A 12,031-nucleotide genomic window follows, 5' to 3' on the forward strand; every position below is an offset into this window, starting at 1 on the left:
CATTCAGGACGGAGATGAGGAAAATTTCTTCACTCAGAAGGTTGTGAATATTTAAATTCTCTACCCCAGAGAGCTGAGGATGCTCAGTCGTTGATTATATTCAAGGCTGATATCAAGGGATTTGGGGAAAGGGAAGGAAAGTGGCGTTGAGGTAATAAATCAGCCAAGATCTCATAATTGAGGAAGGCTTGCTTCCACTTGAAAATTGAGTTCGCAGGTGACTGAACATTCTCTGTCACAGGTGGGATAGACAGTCCTTGAAGGACGGGGTGGGTGTGGAGTCTGGTTTGCCGCATGCTCTTTCCACTGCCTCTGCTTTATTTCTGCATGCTATCAGCGATGAGATTCGAGTTGCTCAGCAGCCTCCCGGATGTTCTTCCTTCAATTAGTGTGATCTTTGGCCAGGGACTCCCAGGTGTCGGTAGGGATGTCGCACTTTATCAAGGACGCTTTGAGGGTGTCCTTGAAACGTTTCTTCTGCCCAAATGGGGCTTGCATGCCGAGTAGAACATCCGAGTAGAGAACTTGCTTTGGATTCTTGTGTCGGCCATGCGAACGAAGTGGCCTGCCAACGGAGCTGATCGAGAACACTAATCTTGGTGCGTCTGTCTTCCCAGGCGATTTGCAGTATCTTGCGGAGACATAGTTGGTGATATTTCTCCAGCGACCTGAGGTGCCTAATAAATATGGTCCACGTCTCTGAACCATACAGGAGGGCGGGTATCAGATTGTTGCCAGATTTGAGGACCTGATCTTCGAACACTCTCTTTCTGATGCGGTCGAAGGCTGTGCTGGTGCACTGGAGGTGGTGTTGAACCTCGTCGTCGATGTCTGCACTTGCTGATAATAGGCTCCTGAGGTTTGGAAAGTGGTCTAGGTTGTTCAGGGCCACGCCGTGGATCTTGATGACTGGGGGACAGTGCTGCGTAGTGGGGTCAGGTTAGTGGAGGACCTTTGTCTTATGGATGTTTAGCGTAAGGCCCGTGCTGTTGTACGCCTCGGTGAAGATGTTGACGATGACTTGATGTTCAGCCTCTGAATGTGTGCAGATGCAAGCATGATCTGCTTACTGTAGCTCGATGACAGAGGATGGAATGGTCTTGGATCTGGTCTGGAGGAGAGAAATGTTGAACAGGTTCTCACTGGTTCTATAGTTTAGTTCCACTCCAGCGGAAAGCTTGTTGAGTGTGAGGTGGAGCAATGCCTTGCAGATGAACAGCTTTAAAACGAGCAGAATGAAAGTCTGTTCAGGAATGCATCTGAGGTTTTTAAGGTACATATAGATATGATAAAGACATAATGTAGGTCACCTAATGATGCCAGGAACGTCTTACATTCCATTCCTGTTCTGTCGCAAAGTAAGCAACTCAGAGTGGCATGCATTGATGAGATGAGACTGGTCTCAGAATGAATAAATCAAGTCATGTGATTGGTGCAACTCCCGATTGTTAACCTTTGTCCTTTAAGTGACATCTTACCTTTCGTTACAGCAATTTTAGTGTACATTTTGTGAACTTGCCACATCAGTCAACCCTGGCACATCTGGAAGACATCCCAGTTAACAACTGCAGAGTTGTACTGGAAGTGGATTGTTAGGTGTATCAGCTGTGGTTCAGTGGCTAGCACACTCGCTCCTGAGTAAGAAATTTGTGGGTTCAAGTCCCACTCCAGATACATGAGCCCATAGAGTTAGGCTGATACTCCAGTACAGTGCCGAGCGAGTGCTGCACTGTTGGAAGTGCCACCTTTTGGATGAGATGATAAACTAAGGCCCCGTCTGCTCTCTCTATTGGACGTAAAATATCCCATGGCACATTTCGCACATTACAACAGTGACTGTACTAGCAAAGTACCTCATTGGCTGAATACATTTTGAGACGTCTGGTGGGCTTGAAAGGCACGATATAAATGCAAGTTTTTCCATCATGAGGAATTCAACTTGCCCCCAATCTACGCGATCCTGAATGGCATATTTGTTGTGCCTTATCAGCTGATGCAATTCATTGCAAATAAATCAAGCTGATACTTGAAAACAACAGCAAGGCAAAGCAAGTTGAATTGCCTTTGGCGTTGCATTGTTGTGCATCTTAATCACCTTGCAGGTGCATGGAATCCACCAAACCTGAACTTTAATGAGTCAGTAGATGAATCCTTCTGAATGTCACATCCATCAGCAATATGAAGCATATAGAAATATGGTCTAGAAATTCTTCCAGGGCAGTATGGCAAAATGGGTGAACGTGAATGGGAGCTGGTTTTAGATTCCACTCGAATTTCTTTTCAATTGTTTCAGTGGAAAATAATTTGGGAGAATATAAAACCGGCTTCTGATTATATAACGTCTGCTTCCTTCTTTGGCCGAAATCAACTCAAATCTATTTTGTGTCAAGTGCCTATCGTGTCAGTCTCCGTCAACCTACCAGCAGGAATATCAGTTTCAACTGATCTCTAATGAATGCACAAACTGATACAGAAGGTACAAGATATGGGTTGAAATTATGTCTCATCTGAATATGATCGCGACTTGCTGCACTATTTATTCGATTGTTACAAAGGCCCGCTGTTGTAGAAATGTGGTGATAGTTTCTGTCGGTGCTCTATTCTCTGCTGCTGGAGGGCAAGTCACGTTCTGCATTGGCCAGCAGGTGATGTCTCAGTGGAGGAGGTCATCAGGAGAAGGTACTTACTCTTCCTCCCCAGCGGTAGAAATGTTTTCCGACAGGCACATATAGAAACATAGAAACATAGAAAATAGGTGCAGTAGGTGGCCATTCGGCCCTTCGAGCCTGCACCACCATTCAATAAGATCATGTCTGATCATTCCTTCAGTACCCCTTTCCTGCTTTCTCTCCATACCCCTTGATCCCCTTAACCATAAGGGCCATAGCTAACTCCCTCTTGAATATATCCAATGAACTGGCATCAACAACTCTCTGCAGCAGGGAATTGCACAGGTCAACAACTCTCTGAGTGAAGAAGTTTGTCCTCTTCTCAGTTCTAAATGGCCTACCCCTTATCCTGAGACTATGTACCCTGGTTCTGGACTTCCCCAACATTGAGAACATTCTTCCCGCATCTAACCTGTCCAGTCCCGTCAGGATCTTATCTATGAGATCCCCTCTTATTCTTCTAAACGCCAGTGAATAATGGCCCAGTTGATCCAGTCTCTCCTCATATGACAGCCCAGCAATGCGTGGAATCAATTTGGTGAACCTTCGTTGCACTCCCTCAATAGGAAAGACGTCCTTCCTCAGACTAGGAGATCAAAACTGAACAAAATATTCCAGATGAGGCCTCACTAAGGCCCTGTACAACTGCAGTGAGACGTCGCTGCTACGATATTCAAATCCCCTAGCTATGAAGGCCAACATACCATTTGCCTGCTTTACCACCTGCTGTACCTGCGTGCCCACTTTCAGTGACTGATGAATCATGACACCCAGGTCTCGTTGCACCTCCCCTTTTCCTAGTCTGCCGACATTCAGATAATATTCTGCCTTCGTGTTTTTTCCCCCAAAATGGATAACCTCACATTTATCCACATTATGCTGCATCTGCCATGTATTTGCCCACTCACCTAATCTGTCCAAGTCACCCTGCAGCCTCTTAGCGTCCTCCTCACAGCTCACACCGCCAGTTTAGTGTCATCCGCAAACTTGGAGATATTACACTCTATTCCTTCATCCAAATCGTTAATGTATATTGTAAAGAGCTGGGGTCCCAGCACTGATCCCTGGGGCACCCCACTCGTAACTATCTGCCATTCGGAAAAGGACCGACTCTCTGCTTCCTCTCTGCCAACCAATTCTCTATCCATGTCAGTACATTACCCTCAATACCATGCGCTTTGATTTTGTACAGCAATCTCTTGTGCGGGACTATGTCAAAAGCCTTTTGAATGTCCAAATACACCACATCCACTGGTTCTCCCTTGTCCACTTTACTAGTTACATCCTCAATAATTTCCAGAAGATTCGTCAAGCATGATTTCCCTTTCATAAATTCATGCTGATTCGGTCCGATCCTGTCACTGCATTCCAAATGGGCTGCTATTTCATCCTTAATGATTGATTACAACATTTTCCCCACTACCGATGTCAGGCTAACTGGTCTTTAATTAGCCGCTTTCTCTCTCCCTCCTTTTTAAAAAAGTGCCGTTACATTAGCTACCCTCCAGTCCATAAGAACTGATCCAGAATCGATAGATTGTTGGAAAATTATCACCAATGCATCCACTATTTCTTGGGCCACTTCCTTAAGTACTCTGGGATGCAGACTATCAGGACCCGGGGATTTATCGGCCTTTAATCCCATCAATTTCCCTAAAATAATTTCCCGCCTAATAAGTATATCTTTCAGTTCCTCTTTCTCACTAGACCCACTGTCCCCTATTACATTCGGAAGGTTATTTGTATCTTCCTTTGTGAAGACAAAACCAAAGTATTGGTTCAATTGGTCTGCCATTTCTTTGCTCCCCATTATAAATTCACCTGAATTGAACTGCAAAGGACCTGCGTTTGTCTTTACTAATCTTTTTCTCTTATCCTATTTATAGAAGCTTTTGCAGTCAGTTTTTATGTGCCCTGCAAGCTTCCTCTCGTACTCTATTTTCCCCTTCTTAATTAAACTCTTAGTCCTCATCTGTTGAATTCTAAATTTCTCCCAGTCCTCAGGTTTGTTGCTTTTTCTAGCCAAGTGATATGCCTCTTCCTTGGTTTTAACACTATCCTTAATTTCCCTTGTTAGCCATGGCTGAGCCACCTCACCAGTTTTATTTTTTACTCCAGGCAGGGATGTACAATTGCTGAAGTTCATCCATGTGATATTTAAATATTTGCCATTGCTTATCCACCGTCAACCCTTTAAGTATCTTCTGCCAGTCTATTGTAGCCAATTCACACCTCATACCGTCGAAGTTACCTTTCCTTAAGTTGAGGACACGAGTTTCCGAATTAACTTTGTCACTCTCCATCTTAATAAGGATTTCTACCATATTATGGACACTTTTCCCCAAAGGGCCTCGCACAACAAGATTGGTAATTAGTCCCTTCTCATTACACATCACCCAGTCTATGATGGCCAGCTCCCAGGTTGGTTACTCGACTTTTTCTTTGAGAAAACCATCCCTAATACACTCCAGGAAATCCTCCTACACTGCATTGCTACCAGTTAGGTTAGCCGAATCTATATGTAGATTAAAGTCGTCCATGATTACTGCTGTATCTTTATTGCACACATCCCTTATTTCTTGTTTGATGCTGTTCCCAACCTCATTACTACTATTTGGAGCACTCAATGGACACAGATGGCAGCGTGCACAAGAGCATCGTCACCAGATTCTGGTCAGAAACTAGGAAAACTTTGAATGACCTGGCAGCATTGCTAAGGTAAGACTCCTAACTCTTGTCTTGCATCACCCTCTGCAGAAACTTAAATTGCCAGAAGGCCCATCACTCACAACCCTTCTCTCCCTGATTACCAGAATTCTCCTTGATTCACTGCCGCACATTTGAATCTATCTCCTTCAGCCACTAATGGCAAGCTCTGCCCAACCTACACTCTACACGATTATTGCCTTCCTCTCTTTACACCTGTACCATTGTTGACACACCAGCACCACTATTCTATCTTGAGATGCAGATCCTGAAAGCGTCTTACTGGGCTACCAATAAATCTCTCCTAGAGTACAGGGCATGTTAGCGATGAATAGGCGAGTAAATATGAGCGCAAGGGGGAAAAAAGTGCCCATTTCATGTCCTCCCTTTAATCAAGGACGACGTCATGAATCTCATGGATAATTCCAAGGTTGGAGGATGTGTCCTGCAGGGTTCTTGGTGACACGATACCCATTCTCAAGGGAATCATACCCTCTCTCGCATTGCACATCAAAGTGCAGTTGCTTTTAACAGCCGCTGATCTGACTCGAATTACATTTTAAACTAAATGCAAATTATTGTCCCTCTCTTCCTTTTCAGGGAAACAACATTTGCCCAGAGGCCGAGTATTTGGAAGAGGGGAAGACGCATGGTCATTCAAGCTTATTTAACAAACTCGAGCATTATGAATACATTAATGGATAAATTAGCTGGTTCTGGATTGGGAGAGTCGCCGAGCACTAGAGCACGGTAGAGTGGACAGTGGGATAGGATGGTCAGGAAGCAGCTTCCCACAGGGCGAGATCCTATCTTAGCCCTGCTGTACTGGGCAAAGGTGAAGATTTTGAGGCCCCGCCTCAATTGAAAGACTGCTTCCTATACGGCAGTACCGTTTCAGTGCATTAGCCAGTTTGCACGCGACCTTGCAAACAATGGCAGAGGGCATGGAAAAGGCCAGCTCTGCCGTCTGTGGGTCTACCAGTTCGGTATTGAGATCTCGCAGTCAAGGATGGAGTGACTCAATGGGAATCAATGGTACTGTATGTCGGGCGGGGCATCTAATGGTTATCCAATTTCATACCAGCCAATTTCCACTCATGCCTATGACGAATTACTATCCCAATACATCCATATAAATATCCCGGTTAGGGTACAGTAGCATGGTGGTTAATGTCACTGAATTACTAATCCAGCGACCTGGACGAATGATCTTTGAGAGGTGAGTTCAAATCGCACCATGGCAGCTGGGGAATATAAATTCAGTGAAATAAATAAATCTGTAATATAAAAACATATATCAGTAATAATTGTAAAAACACATCTGGTTCACTCATGTCCCTTATGGAAGGAAATCTGCCAACCTTACCCAGTCTGCCCCGCATGTGACCCCAGACCCACACCAATGTGATTGACACTTACTCTGTCCTCAGTTGCATAAGGCAGCTCATCACCACCTTCTCTACAAAAATAAATGTTAGTCTTGTTGGCGAAGCCCACATCTCCTAAATGAAAAAAAATGACAGATTCACCTTGCAATTATTTTCCTCTTTCCAACTGCAGCAAAATGTCCTGCTGTAAGCGAAAGTGCTTCTTCCAATAACATGGGTACCAGCAGCAGCTTGTGGAGACGCAAAACAGGCAGAATCGCTTTCGCCGCCCATTATACCACAAACCAAATATTCACTGCTGTTGAACTCAAATTAATTTAATACCAGCCAAAGCGATAGCGTCCTATGAGATACCCATCTCCAATTGCACCTCCTTGCATTTACATACCATGTTTAACATAGGAAACCAGTCCAAAACACTTCATAGATGCCTAATGAAACAATAATCGATGCCGGGCCAAGCAGCACGGTATCAGAATAAGTCTGGGCACAAAGGTAGGTGTTAGGGACGGTCTTAAAGGGGGTGACGGATAGTGAGGTTGAGCAGTGTAGGGATGGAATTCAATTACGAGTGGCTTAAGTGGCTGTAGATATGGCTGCCCATTGTGATGCGAATGGAGATTGGGTGCACATGGGGTTATAATTGGATTAACAGAGAGTTCGGATGGCATTTTAGGCCTGGAGCAGGTTACTGAGGAAGAAAGATATATAATGAGCTGAGGTTAATGTTGGGTGGATAATATAAATCTGATTAGGAATAACTGGGTGCAATTTTAACATTACACCGTAATGTAAAACATGTGATATCGGCTGGACCACTCCCACTAACCTCTCCCGATTTTTGTTCCCTTTCAGGTTAATGGATACGGAGAAGGAGGAACTGGTCTGATGAATGACGCAGTCGACAACGCCTGTGTTATGCTTTTGTGTCATAGCGGAATTACTCCCATTGAGTCGGGAGGTGACAATTGCATGGATAAAGGTTTCAGCATCAGATCAGATGAGCAAAGGTTCGGGGGAGGGCAATATTACTGAGGGGAAATTTGACGGTCTACATCCACTGCATGAGTCAACCTGGACCAACTGTCTAACCAATGGCAGCTGCCATCTAGATGGAGTGACGTAGCAATAGTCACAGGGGTGTGGATATGTTAAGTGTGCGATTGCAATATGGTTTGCATTCTCTGGGGATCGTAGAGCTCACGTTAATTACTAACTTGTTCATTCGACAGGTACAGCTAATGATCGTTGTTATGTACCTTAACCCTCTCACTGGAGGATTGTATAAATCAATCTTCTTTCGGTGCATTGCCTCGTTTCTGCCACTCCGGCTTTCAGCAGATCATGGGACCACAGTCTCTTCAGATAGAATATTTCTATCCGATTCTTGTATGTATTGGTGTTCCTGGTAAGTATTTGCTAACCATGACTAATTTTAGTATCCTGTTGTTTTCCCCACATTACAAGGACTACACTCCAACAGTACTTCATTGGCTGTAAAGTGGTTCGAGACGTCCGGAGGCCATGAAAAGCACTATACAAATGCAAGTATGTCTATCATAACATGTCCATTAATGAGCTCGTCTGATTTACGTCCCCATTGATATCAACAGAAATGGAAATCGATCCGGTTCTATCTCATTGATTGGGCGGTCAACCCCTCCACATTACTACGCAGGTAGCGAGGGTGAAAATGGACCCTGTGACATTTACTTGCCAGACGTGGCTCAGTGGTAGCCCTCTCGTACTCCGAGTCCAGAAGATCTTGGATTCAGGTCCTACTTCAGTGACTTGAGCTCAGTTTTTAAGCTGACATTTAGATGCAGTAGTGAGAGGGCGCTGCACCGTCACAGATGACACCTTTTACATGAGATGTGAACAAATAATAGGTGTGAGCCTGAAAATTCACCTTGTGCCCTAAATGCCCGCTATTGGATCGGCCACCCATTATACACAGCACCTGATATTCAGTTGCATTGCAGTTAAGACAGCCTGCCCACGATGCCATGAGCTTACAACCTGGAAAGTTGCATTAGGAATGCACCCATTGAGTATATCATATGAGCAGATCATGAAGTTCCTCCAAGAAAGTGCCTAATCGAAAGATTTCCACGAGGATCAGCACTTCCTCTTTCGATTAGGCATGTTACAGACTTCTGGACTCAAGATCGAGTTCAACAATTTCAGATCATAGCACCTGCGCCTACTTTTTTACATGGCAGATGTCGATGATTCTGCCATTCCCATTTACACCTCTTCTTTACACATCTTTTGTTTCGTTATTGTCCCATTACAATCTCATTTTGCTTTGCACTATCAGACCTTTTGTCATTTAATCTCTCCTGCCTTGCACCCATATGACAAACATTCCTTTTTTTTATTGTCTGCCCACCCACTTTCCCTGCACCTGCAACTGCATAAAATCTGTTACATGTCTAATTTTTGCAGTTCTGAAGAAAAGTCACTGAACTTAAACGTTAACTCTGTTCCACAGAGGCTGCCTGATCTGCTGAGGATTTTCAGCACTACATATTAACTATTAGCTCTAGTGTTAAATGGGCGACATGAATTGGCTGCCCTTTATATACCACAACTTATATTCCTGTTACACGACTTCCACGGAAAAATAAAATCAGGCGTGATATTCAGTGAATGACCAATTAAATATCACTATTTTGCACCCATATAATGTTAAAATTAAACCCCACGCTCCTCCGGTCTCGCGATTCCTAGCCCCTTGAATTCTAATGGGGTTTCCATGTACATCTTTGCTGACTGTTTTGCTAACTGTCCTGATTTTCAATTACTTCCAGCGAACCTGATGACAGTTTTGATTATTTTCCAAGGAAAGTGTGGTCTTTCCAAAGGGATCGCTCGTTATATGATGGCCATGGCTGCAGGAGGCCTAATGGTTCTCTTCTTTAATGTTATTGTGAGCCATATCATCAAGTATAATTTCCCAGATTCATTATTGAATTACACTTACATGTGTCATTTCAGTGCCTTCATGCAAGGGCTTAGCATTCAACTTTCCATTTGGTTAACAATGTCGTTCACCTTTGACCGCTTCATAGCCATTTGTTGCCAGAACTTGAAGTCAACATATTGCACTGAAAGAACGGCCACGGTGGTTACCATAAAGGTGTGTGTGCTTAACATTTTGATCAATGTTCCCATGTTTTTCCGCCATGAGCCCAATCATATTATTAACAACAAACCATGGGGCTGCCGTACCGTAACAGGATACTTTACTTTACCAGCATGGAAAGCTTACCAATGGATTACGAACATCTCAAGCATGTTTCTTCCAATCCCTTTGCTTTTGCTGTTAAATTCTCTTACTGCCAGGCACATCTTATTAGCGAGTATCGCCCGCAGAGCCCTGAAGAGCCACAGCAATGGAGAGATTGGGAGTGATCCCGAGATGAAGAGCCAAAGAACATCCATCATCCTGCTCTTCACTATCTCGTGGAGCTTTATTGTGCTCTCGGCGCTAATTACTGTAATACACATATGTATCGGTGTCACGGAGATGGGTACGTTCCAAGGTTCAAACACCCTTTATTTGGCTGTTAAAGTCACAGTTCTCTTGATGTGCATGACTTCCTGTAGAAACACTTGTATTTATGCAATGACCCAGAGGAGATTCAGAGCAGAGATGAGGAATATGTTGAAATATCCGTATACTCTCGTTATTAACTTATTTAAATAATATTTACAGCAGGAAACAAAACAAATATATTTATCTGGCGTTTCGGTTGCAAATTTATTCAAGTCATTTTTAAATTCTTAGTGCACCACCCATTCTGGATTGCCAAAGTCCACTTGGTTTATGAACTCCTGGAAGAATACGCATAGCTTGTCAATGCAATATCTTCCCCTTCAGAATCTCTGGTTACTTTTGTTCAACAGGTTATTAATATCCACTGACTTTGAATGCTGGAAGACAGGGTGCCGTGCACCAACAGAGGGGTTCGCAGTTTGAAATGATTAAGACCTTAAACGCAGTACCTCAACAGTCACGAGCATAAAAAAAATCAGTGGTACACTGGGTTTTATGGTAAGGGGTAGAGAGTATAAAAATAGAGATAAAATGGTGAATCTATATCAGACTTAATGAGATCACAGTGGTAGTACTTTGTGCAGTTTTGTGATTCACACCATAGGAAAGATTGGAGGCAATTAAAAGGGTACATGGAAATAGACAATTATTCAGAAGGAATTGAAAAACTTGGCTTCTTTTCAGTCAGAGGAGAATCCATTACAGGATGAATTAAAAGTCGTTGAAAATTAAGAAAGGATGGATCAACGTAGAAAGAAATAAAGATTTGTGGGCCGAGAAGTAGTGGTCATCGATTTTAAGATTTAGGGGGAAAAATCATTATTTCCCCATTTGAGGGCTGTAACTTTTGAAAGCTGGGGTGCTTAGCACCAGGTGCTAATGCTTCCTAGCTTTCAAAAAATTGTCTTTAGCACACTAGGAAGAAGTGGATAACTAAATCAAGTGCTGCCTTTCCTTCTTAGAAAGCTAAAGAACGATGGCAGGATGGAAACTTTAGCAGCACCGCATGCTGGGACTACTAGCGCTCAGTATCCCTTCCCCTCCCTTAAATTAAAGGGCCATTGCTCTTGAATCTGCTATTTAAAAGTCACCTATCTCTACCACAGAGCACCGACGATCCCATGCGATGAATTCGGCAGTCAAGCAGCGTGCCAGGCTTAACAATTGCGGGCAAGAACCCGCAAAGAAAATGGCATCAACAAAGGTAAGTTTTTTTTAAATTAGCTAGGCCACCTCACCTTTAACTATCGCCTGGTAACGGCTGGCCGCTCGATCAATGCCTCATGCAGCTGTGAGCAATTTTGACCGGGTGCTGAATAAACTTCATTACAGGTCGGATTGTGATGCTGTAGAATGCATTGTCCATATTAACGATTGACGCAAAGACTATGTCACATTTAAGAATAGGTTAGATAGGGTACTTGAAGGAAATTGGAATCTAATGACATTGGAGTAGTGCGACCACACTACTGCCTGGTTTTAGGACTACTGCCTACGTAGATGACAAAAACTGGTGCAGACTGGTTGGTCCAAACTACCTGTTACCGTTTTGCAATTTCAAAGTAGTTCATTTTCCCCCCTGATTTTTGATTTGTTTTTCTTATGCGGGCAAGGCTGCGTGCATAACTAATCCCTGGCTGCAATGAGAAGGTGATCGTGTGCCTTCAATTTCATCAGCTTCCCTCTCTCTGCTGGCGCTGCAATGA

At 43.6% G+C, this 12,031-nt stretch overlaps 1 protein-coding gene across 1 annotated transcript; it reads left to right on the forward strand.

Annotated features, from left to right (window-relative positions):
- Nucleotides 1-8,107: 8,107 nt before the first annotated feature.
- LOC139230406 (probable G-protein coupled receptor 139) lies at nt 8,108-10,475 on the forward strand. The gene is made up of 2 exons (XM_070862245.1): nt 8,108-8,171; nt 9,610-10,475. Exons 1-2 carry the CDS (start codon nt 8,108-8,110, stop codon nt 10,473-10,475), a joined length of 930 nt encoding a protein of 309 aa, XP_070718346.1.
- The last annotated feature ends 1,556 nt before the right edge of the window (nt 10,476-12,031 follow it).

This window comes from Pristiophorus japonicus, chromosome 19 (genome assembly GCF_044704955.1).
Source record: "Pristiophorus japonicus isolate sPriJap1 chromosome 19, sPriJap1.hap1, whole genome shotgun sequence".
Taxonomy (NCBI): Eukaryota; Metazoa; Chordata; class Chondrichthyes; family Pristiophoridae; genus Pristiophorus; species Pristiophorus japonicus.